At 39.3% G+C, this 22,960-nt stretch overlaps 1 protein-coding gene and 1 long non-coding RNA gene across 5 annotated transcripts in view; one reads left to right on the plus strand and one right to left on the minus strand.

Annotated features, from left to right (window-relative positions):
• Positions 1-15,085, plus strand: part of LOC103011768 (putative protein FAM90A7) — a 76,799-nt gene extending 61,714 nt beyond the window's left edge. For 2 of the 3 annotated variants that reach the window (XM_007167484.2, XM_057543672.1), the window contains one exon: positions 13,799-15,085. In XM_007167484.2, coding sequence (XP_007167546.2) covers positions 13,799-14,482 — 684 coding nt within the window. In that variant the 3' untranslated portion in view covers positions 14,483-15,085. Of the gene's footprint in view, positions 1-7,925; positions 8,105-13,798 lie in introns of all 3 variants that reach the window. The other variant, XR_009007628.1, reaches the window with a different exon arrangement.
• LOC103011281 (uncharacterized) overlaps positions 8,264-22,960 on the minus strand; it is a 38,268-nt gene continuing 23,571 nt past the window's right edge. The window contains exons 4-7 of one of the 2 annotated variants that reach the window (XR_009007629.1): positions 14,210-14,465; positions 13,405-13,513; positions 11,933-11,978; positions 8,273-8,398 (exon numbers count right to left, since the gene is read on the minus strand). This is a non-coding gene — a long non-coding RNA (uncharacterized LOC103011281). Of the gene's footprint in view, positions 8,399-11,932; positions 11,979-13,404; positions 13,514-14,209; positions 14,466-22,960 lie in introns of both variants that reach the window. The other variant, XR_449773.3, reaches the window with a different exon arrangement.

Below are 22,960 nucleotides of genomic sequence, written 5' to 3' on the forward strand. Positions count from 1 at the left end.
TGAATTGACAATGTTATCATTATATAATGACCTTATTTTTGTTGTTGTTGCAGCTTTTGGCTGATTTTTATTTTTGTCTTGTGTAACTGTAGCTACCTCTGCTTTCTTTTGGTTTCTACTTGTATGGAATATCTTGTTCCAGTGCTTCATTTTGAGCCTATTTGTGTTTTTAACATTGAAGTGAGTCTCTGATAGGCTGCTTATAGTTTGATCATGAATTTTTATCTGTCTAGCCACTCCCTGACTTTTGACTAAAGAATTTAATATATTTATGTTTATAGTAATTATTGGTAGGTAAGGACTAACCAGTGCCATCTTATTGTTTTCTTGATGTTTTGTTGTTTCTTGTTCCTTTCTTCCTCTTCTGCTTTTTTTTGTGAATTAGTGATATTGTGTAGTGGTATATTATGATTTCCTTCTCTTTTTATTTTCTAAATCTACTCTAGGTTTTTGCTTTGTGGTTCCATGAGGCTCACAGAAAACATCTTATAGATGTAACACTCTATTTTATGTTGATAACAATTTAACTTCCATCACATACAAAAAATCTACTCTTTTACTCCCCTCCATAAAATTTTGTGGAGTTTAGCTCTTTGTATATTGTTTATATATTAAAATGATTATAGCTGCAGTTATTTTAATCATCACATACTTTAACCTTTATACTAAAGTTAACTGGTTAACACACCACCATATCACACTATTTAAGTATTCCTACCTTAACTATATACTTATGTTTACAAGTCTATTGTGTATTCTCATATGTTTTCATGGTACTATTTAGTTTTATTTTAGCTTGAGAAACTCTTTTAGAATTTCTTTTAAGACAGATCTAGTGATGATGCACTCTCTCAGCTTTTTTTTTTTTTTTTGAAAGAGTTTTTAATCTCTCCATTTAAGAGGGACAGCTATGATGGAGACGATTATCTTGGTTGACTTTTTTTTTTTTTTAATTGAACAATTTGAATCTATTATCCCACTCTCTCCTGACCTGTGAGGTTTCTGTTGTGAAATCAGTGGATAACCTTATGAGGGTTCTCTTGTAAGTTATAAGTTCCTCTCCTCCTGCTGCTTTTAAGATTCTTTGTTTTTGATAGTTGACAGTTTTACTCTAATGTGTTTTGGAGAAGATAGTTTTTTGAGTTGAGTTTGGTGCCTATGAGCTTCATGAACTTGGATATCCAAATCTCTCCCCTGATTTGGAAAGTTCTCAGCCACTATTTCTTTAAAGAAGCTTTCTGTCTCTATTTTTTCCTTTTAAGTCTCCGTAATTCACAGAATGTTTCTTTTGATTTTATCCTATAGATCACATAGTTATTCTTCACTCTTTTTCTCTTTGTTCTCCTCTGAGTGGATATTTTCAACTTACTGTCTTCTAACTCACAGAAAATTTCTTCTGCTTGACCTGTTTTGATATTGATGATACTTTTTAGCATTTCTTTTTTTCCTTACAATATATTTAACATATAATATTTGAATTTAAGGTGTACAACATGGTGATTTGATACATTTACGTATTATACTATGATTGCCATTGTAGCAGTAGTTATCATTACTATTTCTTTATTGTGTTTAGAAAAATTAAGTTCTAGTCTCTTAGCAAGTTTGATGATTATAATAAAATACCACTGTCTAGATTCTCTATACTGTGCATCAGATCTTTAGGAATTATTTACTATTAGTTAAAAGTTTGTACCCTTAAATAACATCTCTCCTATTCCCCACACCCCAGCCCCTGGCAACCAACATTCTACTGGTTGTTTTTGTGAGTTTGGCTTTTTTTTTTTTAATTTTACAAATAGATGATATCACATAGTATTTTTCATTCTCTTTTTGACTTATCTCAACATAACTTACCCAAGGTACTCAATGTTGAAAATGGTAGAATTTTCTTCTTTCTAATGACTGATAATATTCATTGTATGTAAATATAAATATATAAATATAAATATCACATCTGTCTTATCCATTCATCAGTTGATAGGAATTTAGGTTGATTCCATATCTTGGCTATTGTGGATAATGCTGCAGTAAATATGGGGGTGCATATATCTTTTCAAGTTAGTGCTTTTATTTTCTTTGGATAAATACCCAGACGTGGAATTGCTGGATCATATAGTATATGTATTTTTAAAGTTTTGAGAAACCTTCATATTGTTTTGCTTAGTTGCTGCAAAACATATATCCCCACTAACAGTTCACAAGTGTTCCCTTTTGTCCACATCCTCACCAACACTCATTATCTCTTGTTATTTAATGATAACCATTCTAACCGGTGCAAGATAATATCGTGTTGTGGTTTTGATTTGCATTGTTCTTTTTTTTTTTAAACAGATTTTTTTTTAAATTAATTAATTAATTTATTTTTATTTATGGCTGTGTTGGGTCTTCGTTTCTGTGTGAGGGCTTTCTCTAGTTGTGGCAAGCGGGGGCCACTCTTCATCGTGGTGCGCGGGCCTCTCACTATTGCGGCCTCTCTTGTTGCGGAGTGCAGGCTCAGTAATTGTGGCTCATGGGCCCAGTTGCTCCGCGGCATGTGGGATCTTCCCAGACCAGGGCTCGAACCCGTGTTCCCTGCATTGGCAGGCAGATTCTCAACCACTGCGCCACCAGGGAAGCCCTGCATTGTTCTTATGATTAGTCAGGATGACATTTTTATATACCTATCGGTCATCTGTATGTCTTTTTGAAAAAAAAAAAATTATTTCCTTTGCCCATTCATGAAACCAAACCATTGTTTGGTTTCATATGTATTTTATGAGGCTTTTTTTTAGGTATTTTAATTATGTGCCTTTTATCCAATATATGGTCCACATTTTCCCCCATTTTTTCTGCATTTTTTCCCAAAAGTAGGTTGACTTTTCATTTTATTGATTTTTTAATTTGTTGTACAGAAGCTTTGAAGTTTGATTTATTTTCCTTTGTTGACTTCTGCCTTTGTTTTTTGTGCTTTTGGTGTCATATTCAAAAAGTCATCAAAACAAATTCAGAGGAGTTTCTTATGTTTCTTTTAGGACTTTTATGGTATCAGGTCTTAGGTTCAAGTCTTTCACCCATCTTGAGTTCATTCTTTTGAGTGGTTTAAGATAGGGGTCCAGGGCTTCCCTGGTGGCGCAGTGGTTGAGAATCTGCCTGCTAATGCGGGGGACACGGGTTCGAGCCCTGGTCTGGGAAGATCCCACATGCCGCGGAGCAGCTGGGCCCGTGAGCCACAATTGCTGAGCCTGCGCGTCTGGAGCCTGTGCCCCGCGACGGGAGGGGCCGCGATAGAGAAAGGCCCGCGCACCGCGATGAAGAGCGGTCCCCGCACCGCGATGAAGAGTGGCCCCCGCTTGCCGCAACTGGAGAAAGCCCTCGCACGAACCGAAGACCCAACACAGCCAAAAATAAATAAATAAATAAATAAATAAATAAATAAGAAAATCCTTTAAAAAAAAAAAAAAAAAAAAAGATAGGGGTCCAGATTTACTTTTTGCTTGAGTTTATCCAGGTTTTCCAACACCATTTATTGAAGACACTATTATTTCCCCATGGTTGTTCTTGGCTACCTTGTCAAAAATTAGTTAACCTTCTATGTGGGGGTTTAATTCTGGGCTCTTTATTCTGTCCCTCTGGTCTGGGTGTCTATTTTGATGCTAGCACCATACTGTTTTAAATAGTATAGATTGTAGTAGAGTTTGAAATTAGGAACTGTGATGATTCTGGTTTTCTTCTTTCTCAGAATTGTATTCAGTTCTTTTCTGGTTTGATAGAAAGTTTAGAATTGATTTTTCTATTTCTGTAGAGAATGTCATTGGATTTTTGGGAGAGGTTTCTTTGAATCTACAGATGGTGTTGAACTAAGGACTTTTAAATCTTAGAAATTCCTCCAACCTATGAGCATAGGATATCTTCCCATTTGTTAGTGTCTTCAATTTATTTTATCAATGCCTTGTCGTGTTCAACGTAGAGACGTTTCACCAACTTTGTTAAATTTATTCCTAAGTAATTTATTTTTGATGGTATTGTAAATTAGATAGTCTTCTTTATTTTTTCAGAGAGATGTTTCACTATTTGTGTATAGAAATACAACTGATTATGTGTGTTGATTTTATACAGTGCAATTTTACATACTTTGTTGATTAGTTACAACTTTTTGGTTGCTTCATTCAGGATTTTTATATAGAAAATTATATCTTCAAATAATGACAATTTTAGTTCTTACTTTCTTAGTTAGATGTCTTTCCTTGTCTTGCCTAATTGCTCCAGCTAATACCAATACTTGCAGTACTATATGTACTATCCATAGTAGTCTCTTATGATCCTATGTATTTCTGTAGTATCAGTGGTAATGTCTCCTCTTTCATTTCTAATTTTGTCTTCTCTCTTTTTTCCTAGTCTAGCTAAAAGTCTGTGAATTATATATTTTTTGAAAATCCAGCTTTTAGCTTGTTGATCCTTTCTATTGATTTTCTTGTATCTATTTTATTTCCACTCTAGTCTTTATTATATTCTTCCCTCTGCTAACTTTAGGATAAATTTCTTATTTTTCTAGTTCCTCAATATGTCGAGTTAGATTATTTAGGCACTCTCTAATTTCTTGCCATTTGCACTTATCGCTATACACTTTCCTTTCTGGAATGCTTTTGCAGCATCTCATAGGATCTGGTAAGTTGTGTCTCCATTATCATTTGCTTTAAAGTTTTTAAAAAGTTTTCCTTTTGATTTCTTTTTTGACTCATAGACTTTTTTGGAAGTGCACTGTGTAGTTTTCCCTTCTTTGTAGATTTTCCAGATATACTCGTTGCTTTCTAGTTTTATATCATTGTGTTCAGATAGTTGGTATGATTGTGATCGTCTTAAATTTGCTAAGACATCGTTTTTCATATAATCTATCCCAGAGTATGTTCCACGTGCACTTGAGAACAAGTTGCTGGATGGAATGTTCTATATATGCCTGTTCAGTCCATTTGGTGTATAGACCAGTGTATATACACTGGTCTATATACATAAATCCTTGCTCATCACTATATGGATGATCTATCCACTGCTGAGAGTGGAGTATTGAAGTTCCCTACTATTATTGTATTGTTTCTCCCTTCAGATCTGTTAACATTTGCTTAATATATTTAGGTGCTCTGATGTTGGGTGTGTATCTGTTTACAATTGTTACATCTTCTTGATATGTTGACCTTTGTATCATTATATTGAATATAATGACTTTCTTTGTGTCTTGATATTGTTCTTGTTAAAGTCTGTTTTGTCTGATATAAGTATGGCTACCCCCTCATTATTTGGCTTCTACTTGCATGGAATATAATATTCCACCTCTTTATTTTGAGTATATGTGTGTCTTAAAGCTGAAATGAGTGTCTTATATGCAGAATATAATTGTACCTTATATATTTTTTATACATCCAGCCACTCTGTGGCTTTAATTTGTGAATTAAATCCACTTAATTTAGAGTGAATTTTGATACATAAGGACTTATTACTGCCATATTATTAATTGCTTTCTGAATGTTTTATATCAGTGGTCCCCAACCTTTTTGGCACCAGGGACCAGTTTCATGGAAGACAATTTCTCCACGGAGTGGGAGGTGGGGATGGTTTCAGGATAATTCAATCACATTATATTTATAGTCCACTTTATTTCTATTATTATTACATTGTAATATATAATGAAATAATTATACAACTCACCATAATGCAGAATCAGTGGGAGCCCTGAGCTTGCTTTCACTTGCCACTCACTGATAGGGTTTTTTTTTTTGTTTTTTAATTTATTAATTAATTAATTTATTTTTGGCTGTGTTGGGTCTTTGTTTCTGTGGGAGGGCTTTCTCTAGTTGCAGCAAGTGGGGGCCACTCTTCATCGCGGTGTGTGGGCCTCTCACTATTGCAGCCTCTCTTGTTACGGAGCACAGGCTCCAGACGTGCAGGCTCAGTAGTTGTGGTTCACGGACCCAGTTGCTCCGCGGCATGTGGGATCTTCCCAGACCAGGGCTTGAACCCGTGTCCCCTGCATTGGCAGGCAGATTCTCAACCACTGCACCACCAGGGAAGCCCCATTGATAGGGTTTTGATATGAGTCTGCAAGCAATTGATTTGTTACGGTCTCTGTGCAGTCAAACCTCTCTGCTAATGATAATCCGTATTTGCAGCCGCTCCCCAGTGCTAGCATCACCACTTCAGCTCCACCTCAGATCATGAGGCATTAGATTCTCATAAGAAGCATGCAACCTAGATCCCTCACATGCCCAGTTCACAGTAGGGTTCACGCTCCTATGGAATCTAATGCTGCCAATGATCTGAAAGGAGGCAGAGTTCAGGTGGTAATGTGAGTGATGGGGAGCTGCTGTAAATACAGATGAAGCTTCTCTTGCTTGCCCACCACTCACCTCCTGCTGTGCGGCCCAGTTCCTAACAGGCCACGGACCAGTACCAGTCCGTGGTCCGGGGGTTGGGGACCCCTGTTTTACAGTTCCACTGTTTCTTTTTCCCCTCTGGTTCTGTCTACCTTTATAATGGGTGGTTTACCATGTTGGTATGCTCTGTTTCCTTTTTTAGTGTTTGTGATTCTACTAAAAATATTTGCTTTGGGGTTACCATGAGGCATACATAAAATAACTCATAGTTAAAACAGTCCGTTTTATGTTGATAGAAACTTATCTTTGTAGGCCTGTAAATGTTCCATTTTTAATTCTCCTTTTATATTTTTAATGTCACAATACACTTCATTTTATTCTGCATATTTTTTAAAAAGCTATTGTAGCTATAGACTTTTCTACTGCATTTTTCATTTCATCCCCAGAATGTTTTTGGTTCCTTTTTTTTTTTTTTTTACACTTTTTGTCTATTTTTATTTTCTTCATGTTTTTTCTGATTTCACTGAATTGTCTTTCAATCTTTCCTTGTAGCTCACTGAGGTTTCTTATAACAGTGTTTTTGAATTATTTATTAGGTAGATTGCAGATTTCAAAGTCTTCGGGATTAATAACTGGAGGACTCTGTAATCCTTTAGTTGTGTTAGGTTACTTTGATTTTTTTAAAAAAAATGTTCCTGGCGTTTTGTGCTTCTGTCTTCACTTTTGAAGTAGCAGCCACCTACTCCAGTGTTTGCTAATTGTCTTCAGGAGAAAAACACCTTCTGTTGGCCCTCTAGACATAGAGTGTCTGAGGCTTTCTCAGACCTTCTATGTATAAAAGTGTTTCATGTTTCTTATTTCATCTTATGGCAGAATTCTTGAGCTTATATGCTCTATTTTTATCTAGCAACACAATAGGCTGGGGGCTGATGATGATAGAGTCCCTTTTCTTCTCCTAAGGGTGGTGCTAATGCAGAAATTTATGATCTGTCTCTGGCCTGCAGATGTGAGCCAGCTTCCTTTGTGTGTTATCAAGCTGTCAGCCAAAGCCTTCCCTCACTGCCTTGGTTGTGAGCACCAAGTAAAGTAGCCACAGTGTGGATAAACTAGCCACAGTGTGGATATTTGTATAATGTGTTAAGAGCACTGAGGGTGCCCACTGGCCAGTTGGGAGGATCCATGTGTAAGGCATCCCTATTTGCTCATGGATGGGCTTCTTGATGGAGTCTGTGATACAGCAGGTAGAATCTGCACCACATCAATTTCTTCTAAGAATCCTATCTGCTACCTCTTCCCACCCCAGTCATTCATCTCATAATTCAGCACTCTGAATGGGCCAAGAAATCAATGGGCCTTTTTGGCAACATCCCACACAGTTGGAGAAGCTACATGTTAATTCACATGCTCTCACTTGCCCCTGCAGGAGAAATCATGGGCCAGGAAGAGCCCTCTTGGCCTTTAGTTGTTCAGCCTTCGGGGAGGCTTGATGTTCGTCAAGTGAAACCATTCCTTTTACTTTGTTCAATTCATGCAAACTCATACGTATTTTTTCTTTTTTTTGCCCCAACATTATGCCAGTACTTCTCTACAAGAAACCTGAATATCCACAAAAGCTCTTTCGTTCTTAAGTGATGGATTAAAACAGGATTTTCCAGGTACCCCCAGGCTGTAGCCAAGAGGGTATGGAGCCAGTTAACAGATGACTGCAATGTCCAGAGCTGGGACTGAGGTCTCTATGCCTAATACCCTGTGCACAGGTGGGTGAGACTCCTCCTGTTCCCCTTGACATATTTTGCTGGATCCCACAGCTCCCACAAAGACACTTTGGTCTGTGAATGAAGCCAAGTTGTTATTAAAGGGGGGGTATGATGAAACACATCTTATTCAATCATAATGCTGATGTAACTCCTCACAGAAGTATATTCAAGTCAAAGTGAGTAACTCAACCTGAGCTTCTTTTACTTTGCTTTTATCTTTTTTCACTCATCTTGAAGCCTCAACCATGAGGCCACCTGGAGTCTCCCATTCTTCATTTATTAAGGGAAGAAGTCCTAGAGAGAGAGAGAGAGAGAGACAATTCCAAGTGATTGATAGATTCTCACATGGAAAAATGATTAGGTCCTTTGTCCCTCCTAATAGAACCCCACTCTATAAAACCACCCACACTTTCTTGACCCAGGTCAGAGTTTCTTCCCATGCTGTAAAAAGACAAGAAGAAATCAGGGAGCTGTTACCCTTTTTCTTCACCTCCAGGAGTTCCCTTTGCTTTACATCATTATTACTTGGAAAACATTTAAAAATTCCCATGTCCAGAACTTAAAAGGATTCAGTAAATTAGTATTTCTGGGCATCATTACTTTTGAAAGATCACCAGCTTATTCAAAATGCTATCAAATTCAGAATAAGTACACCTGACGTACTTAGTTAAAAAAAAAAGTGCATGTGAGTCACATGAAAATACTGTTAAAACGCACTTTCTGACCAGGAGGCCTGAGTTATGCCTAAAAGACTGAAATCTGAACACAATTCAGGGACAGAGACTACACTGAGACTACTAAGGTCCTGTTTACACTCATGTAAATAAAACTTGGTGACAAGAAAAAAAACTTATTAGAGATGATTGGAAGTGAGGATATTTGTACAATATAACACATTGGGAGGATCTCATTATCATGAAGAAAGTAACCAAATATCATTTCAAGTGATTTTTAATAAACAAAACATGTAAAATAATGAAGACGATATCCTCCATTATGGTTATCAGTACAACTTTCTCTCAGAGACAAAAATTCTAGTTTCAGTAAAGGCTCAGCTTAAAAAGTACAGACCTTTTCATCCCCAGAGGTGTCTATTTTATCCAGAGTTTCCCAAATTCCAGTCACTTGCACAATGAATACAAATAATTTTTAATTATTTTCCTACTGACATAGCTCTATATTTTACAGTGTGTTGACTCAGTTTCTTATTAATTTACTAATATTTTCCTTTCAGTTTTATTGAGATATAATTGACATATAATACCGTAGAAGTTGGAGCTATACAGCATAATGACTTACATACTGTGAAAGGATTAGCAAACAATTAAAAAATTTTCTAATTTACTAAATACTTTATATGACAGTTTGGTAATCTCCTTTTAAAACATAAGTTAGGGCTTCCCTGGTGGCACAGTGGTTAAGAATCCGCCTGCCAAAGAAGGGGACATGGGTTCCAGCCCTGGTCTGGGAAGATCCCACATGCAGCGGAGCAACTAAGCCCGTGCGCCACGACTACTGAGCCTGCTCTCTAGAGCCCATGAGCCACAGCTACTGAGCCCACGTGCCACAACTACTGAAGCCCGCGTGCCTACAGCCTATGCTCCACAACAAGAGAAGCCACCACAATGAGAAGCCCATGCACAGCAATGAAGAGTAACCCCTGCTCACCCCAACTAGAGAAAGCCCACATGCAGCAATGAAGACCCAATGCAGCCAAAAATAAATAAATTAATAAATTTAAAAAAAACATAAGTTAAATTTACATAATTCATAACATTACATGAAATTGGGTGTGAGACCCTCAATATTATTTGGTGTTCTGAAATCCTTACATATACCACAGCTGGGAGAGTGCTGATTCATGAGACACTGATTCAAGAGCAGCTGACTCTGCTTTTTTCTTCTTTCTCTTACTCCCGTAGTCACCCCCTAGACATGTTAGATTGGAGGCTGAAGCTTCTCTGCCATGGGGGGAGAGTCACTCTCCTCAGAAGATATCAGAAGGTCCTCATGGAGAACATAGACTGGGACATGGATCAGTATCACTCAGATTACTCCAAGATGTGAAACATATGACTTGTAGGAGGAGGCATCTCAGGAGGATGAAATGCAAGGGTTATTCTGAACCTAGACCCAGCCTCCCCCTATCCCTTGTCCCATCTCATGAAGACAATTCTGAAGAGTTGGTGTGGAACATGTATAGATGGTGGGGGTTGGAGGACAATGCAGGCCTGGATTGTGCTCAGGTGAGGTGAGGTGAGGTGAGTTGAGTAGAGGCTGGGGGGTCAATGCTTAGCATTGGACCAGACTTCCTCATGGTCATTTGGTGTGCCTGTTTGTATCCAAGTCCAGTTGTACTGGGAAGAGGATGGAGACTATGGACAACTCGACAGGTCAGGTCTCTGAGTATCCTCAGAGGATAAAAAGGACCTGAGTCTTACTTTTTTGGAAGGTACGGTGGGGGGTAGGTAGCTTCTAGCAAGTCTGGATGGAGAGCTGGGCAGATCTCTTGCCCAGTGCCTGAGTTTGGAGTCCTGGCCAAATTTATGTTTGACAAGCTATGGTCTGGGCATTGAGTCTACTTCAAGACACTTGAGTTATGCCTTGTGGTTGAGGACACGGTCCAGACCAAATGTCTTGGTGGCAAGCTGAGAAACTATAACTGATACCACAGAAATAGCAACAATTAAAAAAAAAAATATATATATATATACATATATATATATATGTATATATATATATATATTATAAAAATACTATGAACAATTATATGGCAACAAATTGGACAACCTAGAAGAAATGGGTAAGTTTCTAGAAACATAGAGCCCACCAAAACTGAATCAAGAAGAAATAGACAATTTGAACAGATCTATCAATAGAAGTGAAATAGAATCTGTAAATTAAAAAATTCCCTGCCAGGCTTCCCTGGTGGCGCAGTGGTTGAGAGTCTGCCTGCCAATGCAGGGGACACGGGTTCGAGCCCGGGTCTGGGAAGATCCCACATGCCGCGGAGCAACTAGGCCCATGAGCCACAATTACTGAGCCTGCGCGTCTGGAGCCTGTGCTCCGCAACAAGAGAGGCCGCGATAGTGAGAGGCCCGCGCATCGCGATGAAGAGTGGCCCCCCCGCTTGCAGTAACTGGAGAAAGCCCGCGCACAGAAACGAAGGCCCAACACAGCCATAAATAAATAAATAAATAAAATTAAATTAAACAAAATTAAGGATATCTTGATCAAATTTCTGTTTAAAAAAAAAAAAAAATTCCCTGCCAACAGAAGTCCAGGACCAGATGCCTTCACGGGCAAATTCTACCAAACATACAAAAAAGAACTTATACCAATTGTTTTCAACCTCTTCCAAAAAGGTTGAACAGGAAGGAATACTCCCAAAGACATTCTATGAAGCCACCATCACCCTGATTCCAAAACCAGACAAAGATGCTACCAAAAAAAAAAAAAAAATTACAGGCCAATATCTCTGATGAATATAGAAGCAAAAACTATCAATAAAATATTAGCAAACTGAATCAAATAACACATAAAAAATCATATACCATGACCACACTGGATTTATCTAAGGGTCAAAAGGATGATTCAACACACACAAATCAATGTGATACACCATATCAACAACAACAAAAAAGGACAAGATCCACATGATCATCTAAAGAGATGCAGAAAAAGCATTTCCTAAAATTCAACATCCATTCATGATAAAAACCCTTGTGAAAGTGGGCATAAAGGGAACATATCCCAACATAATAAAAGCTATTTATGACAAACCCACAGCCAAAATACTACTCAATAGTAAAAAGCAGAAAGCCTTACCACTAAAATCTGGAACAAGACAAGGATGCCCAGTCTCACCACTTCTCTTCAACATAGTCCCGGCCACAGCAATAACACAAGAGAAAGAAAAGGTATCCAGATTGGAAGAGAAGAGGTAAAATTTTCATTATATGCAGATGACATAGTACTATATATAGAAAACTCTAAAGACTCCATAAAAAAACTAGAACTGATAAACAAATTCAGGAAGGTAGCAGGATACAAGATTAACATACAGAAATCGGTTTCATTTGTTTACATTTACAATGAAATATCAAAAAAGGAATGTAAACAATTCCTTTTAAAATCACATCAAAAAATAAAATACTTAGGTGTAAACCTCACTAAGTAGGTGAAAGACATATATGCTGAGAACTACAAAACATTAATAAAGGAAATTGAAGATGATTCAAAGAAAGGGATATTCCATGCTCTTGGATTGGAAGAATTAATATTGTTAAAATGGCCATAATACCCAAAGCAACCTACAGATATAATGTGATCCCTATCAAATTATCCATGACATTTTTTACAGAACAAGAACAAATAATCCTAAAATTTATACAGAACCATAAAAGACTGAGAGTTGACAAAGCAACCTGAGGAAAAAGAACAAAGCAGGAACCATAAACCCTTCCAGACTTCAGATACTACTACAAAGCTACAGGAATCAAAACAATGTGATATAGGAGTGGAGTCAAGATGGCAGGGTAGGAGGACACAGAGTTCATGTCTCCCAACAATTAGGGCACCTACCAAGCACTGGTGGGGAACCAAAGACACCTAATGGGATGGGAGGAACCCTGGAGCAACTAGGTAGGACATGGGGGGGGAGGGAGGGGAAAGGAGAAGTGGAGGCAGGATGGGACCAGTACTCATGAAGGGGAGCTGGGGGAGGGGAAGGGTACCCATACCTGGAGGGACCCACCCACAGTGAGGGGAGCAACGGGGACAGGGAGAGACCCTCAGGAGATTGGAGGAATGAAAGGGAAAGCAGCTAGCATGTTCCCCACCCACTTGGGCCCTGGGGAGCCTGCTGAGGTCCTGGGCCTTATCCTCTGCCTTCCTAGGCCCCCCCTCCTAGCTACCCCCTCAGGTCACGTGGGTCCTGAGGGTGTGGGCGGGGACCAGTGCCCCTGAGGGGTAGCTGGGGGAGGGGAGGGGTGGAGATTTCCCAGGAGACCCCAAGGGGGGGCAGCAGCAGCAATGAAAGGAAGTGACGGAGTCCTGCAACTCTGTGAGGGTGAGTCCCTCCTGGTTCCTACACTCTTTCCCTCCTGGGTAACCCTGATTGGTCTCCCTATCCCCTTTAGTGTGAGGAAATTGTTCCCATTCCCTTCTGACCAATGGGGTCATTTAGTGGACCTTTCAGATGCCATTTTCCTCCATTTCTTTCATTCTGCATTCTTCCTTGCCTCTCTGGGAAGAATAGAGTATGTTGGCAGGGGAAATGAAAGTCATTTTAGCCATACCGTGCCATAAGCTGAATCCTTGAAGTTAGAAGAGCCAGTTTTCAATTGCGAGGCATCCTCCAAAATTGGCCATCAAAACTCATTTCACCATCACAGGGCCTGCAAGACACTAAGCGGTGTACAGTCCCAAGAAGAGTGTATAAAAACCTTGTCTCCATTAGTTGAACAACAGACATTGATTACAACCTTCCTCTTTTTCGAGCTGATGTTTAAAATGTATCAAGGTTTTTGGTGACCACCCCAGAGGTTGAGTAACTCATTACATTTAAGTTGACTCCTTGTCTGTCTCTTACTGTGAAATTTAATATAGGAGATGTTTGGTTAATTTTAATTCTTACGGGACGATGAGGAAATTCTAACATATTGTCTTTCTGTTTTTGGTGCTCTCCTACAGCCTCCACAATGGCCAATGCTCATCCAGGCATCCAAGAGGAAATCTGTCCTGGAAATGGATCGCCCGATTAGCTCACTGATCGGGAATGATGACCTGAAATCCACCTGGCCCTCGGGGCGTCCCATCAAGAGAAGTTTGGTCCAGGACTCCATAAGCAGCATCCAGGCACCAGGCAAGAGATCTGCTCAGATCTCCACCCTGGCTTGTCTGAACCCACCAAAGAAACCCAGACTGAGTCCCATCCAATTTCCCAAGAAGAGCACCCTGAGACCAGATCCACGGGTTTTCCAGAATCTGCAGCCTCCACCCAGTACCACCGGACCTGGGCCAACCGTGGCACCCCCAGTGACCAGGAAGACACCCGCCCAGGTGCAAAGCATTGACCTCCAGCCTCCACGTAACACATCTTACCTGAATACTCTCCAGGCCTACACCAGAGTCCAGCCTCCACCCGTCAAACATGTTCCAGGCCAGCCTCTCAGGATGCTCTTCAGGAGAGTAGGCAAAGCCTGGTGGAGCTGCACATACATGACATCTCCCTCTTTGTCTCCTGCTGAGAAGCCAGCCTCTCCTGCGCAGAGCCCACCCATGGGCAAGAAGTCTGAGGAGCACTGTGCCCCAGGCCACTGGAGTGTCCTCTATGATGACCTTCAGATTTCTTCTTCCTCTGAAGAGAGTGAGTGAGAGGGAGACACCAATGACCACTAAGACATGTCCTTCAGCCCCAGGTACCCTGGAGGTGACTGTGGAACAGAGGAGGGGAAGTCCCAAGGAGTGGCCTGTTCCAGGTCAATCAGTGATTCTTCACCTCTGGGGGGTGGGTGGGTGAAACAATAGTGGAAACCCAGGTTTTGCTTAGGGACACACATGTGGAAAGCACTGCATTTTCTCCTGATGGAATTAGAGTCAACATGGAAATGGTGCTTATCAAACTGGAATGTCAATTCTTTTGCAAGCTCAATCCTTTGTAGACAACTTTGAGACAATTCCACGAGAAAGTTTAACTGTGGTGTAAATAGAAAGCTGTGGTGAGAATCTGGAATTGGTGGCAAATATCTCAAAGTATTGCACCTGGCTAAAGGGCCTAACTCTGCTTTATAGAATGACAGCAGGGCCCTGAGTTAAGATGAGATTTGTGGATTCTGTGGACTTCTTTCCATGTAAATCATACAGGGGACTGCTCCTGTGGCTTTGTTTATTATTATTATTATTGTTATTTTTCTTAGTAAACATTATTCTAAAGCTTTGTTTAAAATTTTTCTTTCAATACCAATAAAATTCTGGGCAAAACAAGTCAAGTCATGGCATACGTGGTTTTTATTTTTCAGCCTTGAAGATCCCCTTGACATTTATTTTTCATTCTCAAAGCTTATGGAACTGGGAGGACAGAGGAGCTTGGAAGGACTGAGGCTGTTCAGAGATATAGACTCTCAGGCGCCCCTGCCCCCAAGACCACTCACTGGTCAGTATATGCACATACACAGTGTGCCCTTGTCAGTGTCAGGCATGGAGAATGTGATGAGCACTGTAGGCTGACTTGTTCTCACTGAGGCCCACATGCCACTCTGAGGGTGAATTTTAATAGCTACATATGCCTCAATCTTACTTCAAAGGATCCCATGTTTCGGCTGTCTGTTTTGAGGCCCGGGTATTGGGATTTCAGCTGCTCTCCAGATGAGTGGATTAGGCGGCAATGTTTGAGAACCACTGGAGGTGGTGTGCCAGGATATCCCTTAAGTCCCGTGTCATCTCCTTTCTCTAACATAGGACACAATCTGACTAGGACCAAGGAAAACTGTGTAGCTTTATAGAAGGAACTTCCTGGGAGGAGCCAATGGCTGCTCCCTCAATCCTAGAGAACACCTGTTTGGGGAGTATGTCTTCCTTCTGCAGAACTCTGTACCTCCAGGACAGAAAAACCACTGTGGTTGGAGGAAACCCAAAGGTCTTTTAAATATGGAGGAAATAGAAAGGCTCCCCTTTGGGCTACACCCAGAGCCTGCTACAACTGTGGATATGAACCTGTCTCCAGTGACCTATGTCACAGTTTATGCCTTTTCCTCCCTTGTCTTCTGACCAAATCTGGCCCTTTTACTGAATGATGGACTCTGACAAAACCCAAGTAGCTCTACTCTTTCCTTCTATCATTGCATAGGGTTTGAGTAGGCACTGACTCTACTTTTCAGAATCTTCTAAGCTTCACTGAAGTAAAGAATAGGCGTCTGTTAGAGAAGCCATTTGAGATTGGAATGAAGGGATGGGTGCAAGAACTTTGACCTGCCAACACAGGGAGCATGGTCCCAGGACACATGAATGTTACGTTTTAGTAATTCAGCATTGATGTGAGGCTCACTGAAATCAAGTGATGCCAGTTAAGGCAAGGTATTTTTTGTTTGTTTGTTTGTTTGTTTAATCTACCCAGGGCAAGTCAGGAAACTCTTTCTTCATACTTGATAGAAAATTCCCAGACAGAGTAAGAAAAAATTGGTTAACCTATTTTTTAAATTAATTTTTATTGGAGTACGGATGCTTTACTGGCTAACCTATTTTTTAAATGATATTTCAAACAGCCCAATGAACAAAGATACTGGAAAATGTGAAATTTCAAGATATTTAGAAACTAAGAAAAATGATGGGGTGCCATTTGAATGAATCACAAATTTATTTGTAACTTATATGGCTTCTAAAGGGGAGTGAAATAGAACCCATGAATTGTAGGGAATGAGAAAAAAAAATTTGGTAGGTCAATAGAGATATGTATAGATACAAAGATAGATAGAGACATTCATACGCACATCATATATATATTCATACAAAGATGATTGATATTAGATGGGTATTTTACAATGTGTTATTTTAAAGCAATTTCTCTCCCCACCTCCCCCCATTTTTCTGCCAAGGTCATGGTCCTATGAAATGCAAGAAACTTAGCTCAGAGATGACTCTCTGCCTACCAAAGAATGGGGAATAGAAATCATAAATAATATCTGAGGTCTTAAGGGGGGAAATTGCACATTCTGCCTAGGCATTATCCATTCTTCATGACCCAGTGACCCATGGATTAGGAATGATATGAAGCATTGTATAGCCTGTCTTTTCCTCTAGAAATAGTAAAATTTCTAATTCTGTATTCCACTCATGGCATTTCTTGAGTTTGGGTTAGTTTGGGTTATAGCATGCCAGATTGCAACTGAGAGATCCTTTATAAGAAATTCTGAAACAGACTGATAAATCATTCTGCATGCTATATATTTCATGAAGATGGCCATGCAATGACATGGACATAACCACTGGGATTCATAAAATCCCAATGCAAGTGCTGTGAAGCAAAGTGGTAGCTATCTTTCTATAGGCTTGGATAGGCCAAATCATTATTTGTTCCTTCCTACCTGAAACCTCTTCACTTGACCGTATGAGAAAGAAAATGCAACCCCACACCAAAATAAAAGCTAAAAGAAAAGAGTTCAAATACCCAGCTATGAAGCTACCAGTCTACTGGATCAGAAAAGATTCCCCAGGTAAACCTGTAAACGAAGGTAGACTCATCTTTTGTCATATGGGAAAGCCTATTTTTTCAGAAGTAGGCACACTTGCTTTGATGTTCAAATGCCTGTATGAAAGTATTAAATGAAGGCATCCCATGTTTGTATGATTGGTATTTTACTGAATAAAAATTCTATTTCATTTTCTACTCTCTGTGGAGAGTATGTGTGGCCGTTAGACCTTAGTACCTCAGTGATGTTGCTGTTTGCACTAATATACGAAGACAAGGGAGGCCCTAGGAAATACACTCCAAGGGATATTTAAATAGTAAATATTATGTTCTCTATATTTTACCATGATAAGCGTTGTGGAATTTAGAAAAACATAGACATGCTGAAAAAAAAATAGTTGTTCTTTCCAAAAATAAATATACTGCTAAAAATAGACACAAATGTCCAGATAAGCCTAAAATGCATGAAAACACTACAGCACAACTTGCAGTCACACCCTTTGATGTAAGGTGTGAAAAAAGGTGAGAGATAAAATTCCTTGGGTGGGAAAGACTCAAGGAGATCATGTGACCTTAAAGCCCTATATAAGTCAGCGAGGCAGGGCCGTTCCCCACTGAAACTGTGGAATTTGGCAATGTGACTGTTCCACTGTCACAACCACACTCTGACAAGGAGATTGGGGTTCTGCAACTTAACCTGATTTGTTTTGCAGGCAAGAAGAGCAGCAGAGGAAGCTACTCCCTTGCTCAGGAGGGGCCCACCCACAGTGAGGGGATCAGCAGGGGCGGGGAGAAACCCTTGGGGGACTGGAGGATCAGAAGGGAACTAGGCCAGCATTTCCCCTGCCCACTCGGGCCCCCAGGAGCCTGCTGAGGTCCTGGGCCAGATCCTCTGCCCTCCGAGTCCCCCTCCACCTGTGCTGGGCCTAAGCCCTACCTCTGCACCCCCGCCTAGGGTCTTACCTCTGCACTGCACACTCTGAGGCCCTCTCCAGCCATGCTGCCTTTTCCAGGCTGTGTGGGTCCTGAGCGTAGGCCTCGCCCCCACCCTAAACCCCACCCCCACCTAAGCCCCGCCCCCCACAGCCAAGGACTTTTCTGGCCCTTTTTTTTCTATTTTTTTCTTTTTTTTGAGGTTGTGGTTCTGTTTTACCTTTCTGTTGTTGTTTCACTTATATATGTTTTTTTCTAATGAATTTTTAATTTTTCTAATTTTATTTTATTTTATTATTCTTTGTTATTGTACTGTTCCTTTTGTTTTTCTTTTGACGTGCCACGTGGCTTGCGGGATCTTGGTTCCCAGGCCAGGGGTCAGGCCTGACTCATATGGTGGGAGCGCCAAGTCCAAACCACTGGACTAACAGAAACTCAGACCACAGGGAATATTCATCAGAGTGAGGTCTCCCAGAGATCCTCATCTCAGCACCAAGACCCAGCTCTATCCAACTGCCTGCAAACTCCAGTGCTGGATGCCTCAGGGTAAGCAACCAGGAAGACAGGAACACAGCCTCACCCATCAAAAAAAAATGAGACGACCAAAAAAATTGTTACAGATGAAGGAGCAAGGTAAAAACCTACAAGATCAAATAAATGAAGAGGAAATGGGCAACCTACCTGAAAAAGAATTCAGAGTAATGATAGTAAAGATGATAGAAACTTTCAGAAATAGAATGGAGGCAGGGATCATGAAAATACAAAAAATTGTTTAACAAAAACCTAGAAGAGAACTAAAGAGCAAACAGTGATGAACAACACAATAACTGAAATGAAAAATACACTAGAAGGAATCAATAGCAGAATAACTGAGGCAGAAGAACAAATAAGTGAGCTGGAAGATAGAATGGTGGAACTAACTGCCGTGGAGCAGAATAAAGAAAAAAGGATGGAAAGAATTGAGGACAGTCTCAGAGACCTCTGGGACAACATTAAATGCACCAACATTTGAATTATAGGGGTCTCAGAAGAAGAAAAGAAAGAGAAAGGGTCTGAGAAAATATTTGAAAAGGTTATATTTCAAAAGTTCCCTAACATGGGAATGGAAATAGCCACCCAAGTCCAGGAAGCACAGAGTCCCATACAGGATAAACCCTAGGAGAAACACGCCAAGACACATATTAATCAAACCAACAAAAATTAAATTCAAAGAAAAAGTATTAAAAGCAGCAAAGGAAAAGCAGCAAATAACATACTAGGGAATCCCCATAAGGTTATCAGCTGATTTTTCAACAGAAACTCTGCAAGCCAGAAGGGAGTGGCAGGATATATTTAAAGTGATGAAAGGGAAAAACCAACAACCAAGATTACTCTACCCAGCAAGAATCTCATTCAGATTTGACGGAGAAATTAAAACCTTTACAGACAAGCAAAAGCTAAGAGAATTCAGCACCACCAAACGAGCTTTACAACAAACGCTAAAGGAACTTCTCTAGGCAGGAAACACAAGAGGAGAAAAAGACCCACAAAAACAAGCCCAAACAATTAAGAAAATGGTAATAGGAACATACATGTTGGTAATTACCATGAATGTAAATGGATTAAATGCTCCAACCAAAAGACACAGACTGGCTGAATGGATACAAAAACAAGACCCTTATATATGCTGTCTACAAGAGACCCACTTCAGACCTAGGGACACATACAGACTGAAAGTGAAAAAAGTTATTCTATACAAATGGAAATCACAAGAAAGCTGAAGTAGCAATACTCGTATCAGATAAAATAGACTTTGAAATAAAGACTGCTACAAGAGATAAGGAAGGACACTACATAATGATCAGGGGATCAATCCAAGAAGAAAATATAACAGTTATAAATATTTATGCACCCCACATAGGAGCACCTCAATACATAAGGCAAAGGCTAACAGCCATAAAATGGGAAATCAACAATAACACAATTATAGTGGGGGACTTTTAGCACCCCATTTACACTACTGGACAGATCATCCAGACAGAAAATAAATAAGGAAACACAAGCTTTAAATGACCCAATAAACCAGATAGATTTAATTGACATTTACAGGACATTCCACCTGAAAGTGGCAGAATACACTTCCTTCTCAAGTGCACAGGGAACATTCTCCAGGATAGATCACATCTTAGGTCACAAATCAAGCACTGGAAAATTTAAGAAAATTGAAATTGTATCAAGCATCTTTTCTGACCACAATGCTATGAGATTGGAAATCAATTACAGGGGGAAAAAAAAACTGTAAAGAACACAAATACATGGAAGCTAAACAGTGCACTGCTAAATAACCAAGAGATCACTGAAGAAATCAAAGAGGAAATAAAAAAATACATAGAAACAAATGACAATGAAAACATGATGACCCAAAACCTATGGGACACATAAAAGCAGTTCTAAGAGGGAAGTTTATAGCAATTCAATCTCAAGTCAAGAAACAAGTAAAAGCTCAAATAAACAAGCTAACCTTACACCTAAAGCAACTAGAGAAAGAAGAACAAAGAAAACCCAAAGTTAGTTGAAGGAAAGAAATCATAAGGATCAGAGCAGAAAGAAATGAAATAGAAATGAAGAAAAGAATAACAAAGATCAATAAAACTAAAAGGTGGTTCTTTGAGAAGATAAACAAAATTGATAAACCTTTAGCCAGACTCATGAAGAAATAAAGGGAGAGGACTCAAATCAATAAAATTAGAAATGCAAAAGGAGAAATTACAACTGACAACGCAGAAATACAAAGGATCATAAGACACTACTACAAGCAACTATATGCCAGTAAATGGACAACCCTGAAGAAATGGACAAATTCCTGGAAAGGTACAACTTTCCAAGATTAAAACAGGAAGAATTAGAAAATATAAACAGACCAATCACAAGCAATGAAATTGAAACTGAAATTAAAGATCTTCCAACAAACAGAAGTCCAGGATCAGATGGCTTCACATGTGAATTCTATCAAACATTGAGAGAAGAGCTAAAACCTATCCTTCTCAAACTCTTCCAAAAAAATGCAGAGGATGGAACAATCCCAAACTCATTCTACGAGGCCACTATCACCCAATACCAAAACCACACAAAGATATCACACACAAAAAAAGAAAGTAGAAAATTACAGGTCAATTTCTCTGATGAACAGACGCAAAAATCCTCAACAAAATGTTAGCAAACAGAATCCAACAACACGTTAAAAGGATCATACACCATGACCAAGTGGGATTTATCCCAGGAATGCAAGGATTCTTCAAGATATGCAAATCAATCAATGTGATAAACCACATTAACAAATTAAAGAATAAAAACCATACGATCATCTAAATAGATGCAGAAAAAGCTTTTGACAAAATTCAACACCCATTTATGATAAAAATTTTCCAGAAAGTAGGCATAGAGGGAACCCACCTCAACATAATAAAGGCCATATACGACAAACCCACAGCAAACATCATTCTCAATGGTGAAAAACTGAAAGCATTTCCTCTAAGGTCAGGCACAAGACAAGGATATACATCTCACCACTCTTATTCAGCATAGTTTTGGAAGTCCTAACCATGGCAATCAGAGAAGAAAAAGAAATAAAAGGACTACAAATTGGAAAAGAAGAAGTAAAACTGTCACTGTTTGCAGATGACATGATACTATACATAGAAAATCCTAAAGATGCTACCAGAAAACTACTGGAACTAATCAATGAATTTGGTAAAGTTGCAGGATACAAAATTACTGCACAGAAATCTCTTGCATTCCTATAAACTAACAATGAAAGATCAGAAAGAGAAATTAAGGAAATGATCCCATTTAGCATCACAACAAAAAGAATAAACTACCTAGGAATAAGCCTACCTAAGGAGGCAAAAGACATGTACTCAGAAAACTATAAAACACTGATGAAAGAAATCAAAGATGACACAGACAGATGGAGAAATATATCATGTTCTTGGATTGGAAGAATCAATCTTGTGAAAATGACTACACTACCCAAAGCAATCTACAGATTCAGTGCAATCCTCATCGACTTACCAATGGAATTTTTTACAAAATTAGAACAAAAAATGTTACAGTTTGTATGGAAACACAGAAGACCCTGAATAGCCAAAGCAACCCTGAGAAAGAAAAACAGAGCTGGAGGAATCAGGTTCCCTGACTTCAGACTATAATACTAAGTTACAATAATCAAGACAGTATGGTACTGGCACAAAAACAGAAATATAGATCAATGGTACAGGATAGAAAACCCAGAGATAAACTCACACATATGGTCACCTAATCTATGACAAAGGAGGCAAGAATATACAATTGAGAAAAGATAGCCTCTTCAATAAGTGGTGCTGGGAAAACAGGACAGCTACATGTAAAAGAATGAATTTAGAACACTTCCTAACACCATACATAAAAATAAACTCAAAATGGGTTAAAGACCTAAATGTAAGGCCAGACACTATAAAACTCTTAGAGGAAAACATAGGCAGAACACACTTTGACATATAATCGCAGCAAGATCTTTTTTGACCCACGTCCTCGAGTAATGAAAATAAAATAGTAATGGGCCCTAATTAAACTTAAAAGCTTTTGCACGGCAAAGGAAACCCTAAACAAGACGTAAAGACAGCCCTCAGAATGGGAGAAAATATTTGCAAGTGAAGCAACGGACAATAGATTAATCTCCAAAATACACAAACAGCTCATGCAGCTCAATATCAAAAAAC

Source organism: Balaenoptera acutorostrata, chromosome 3 (assembly GCF_949987535.1).
Source record: "Balaenoptera acutorostrata chromosome 3, mBalAcu1.1, whole genome shotgun sequence".
NCBI lineage: Eukaryota > Metazoa > Chordata > Mammalia > Artiodactyla > Balaenopteridae > Balaenoptera > Balaenoptera acutorostrata.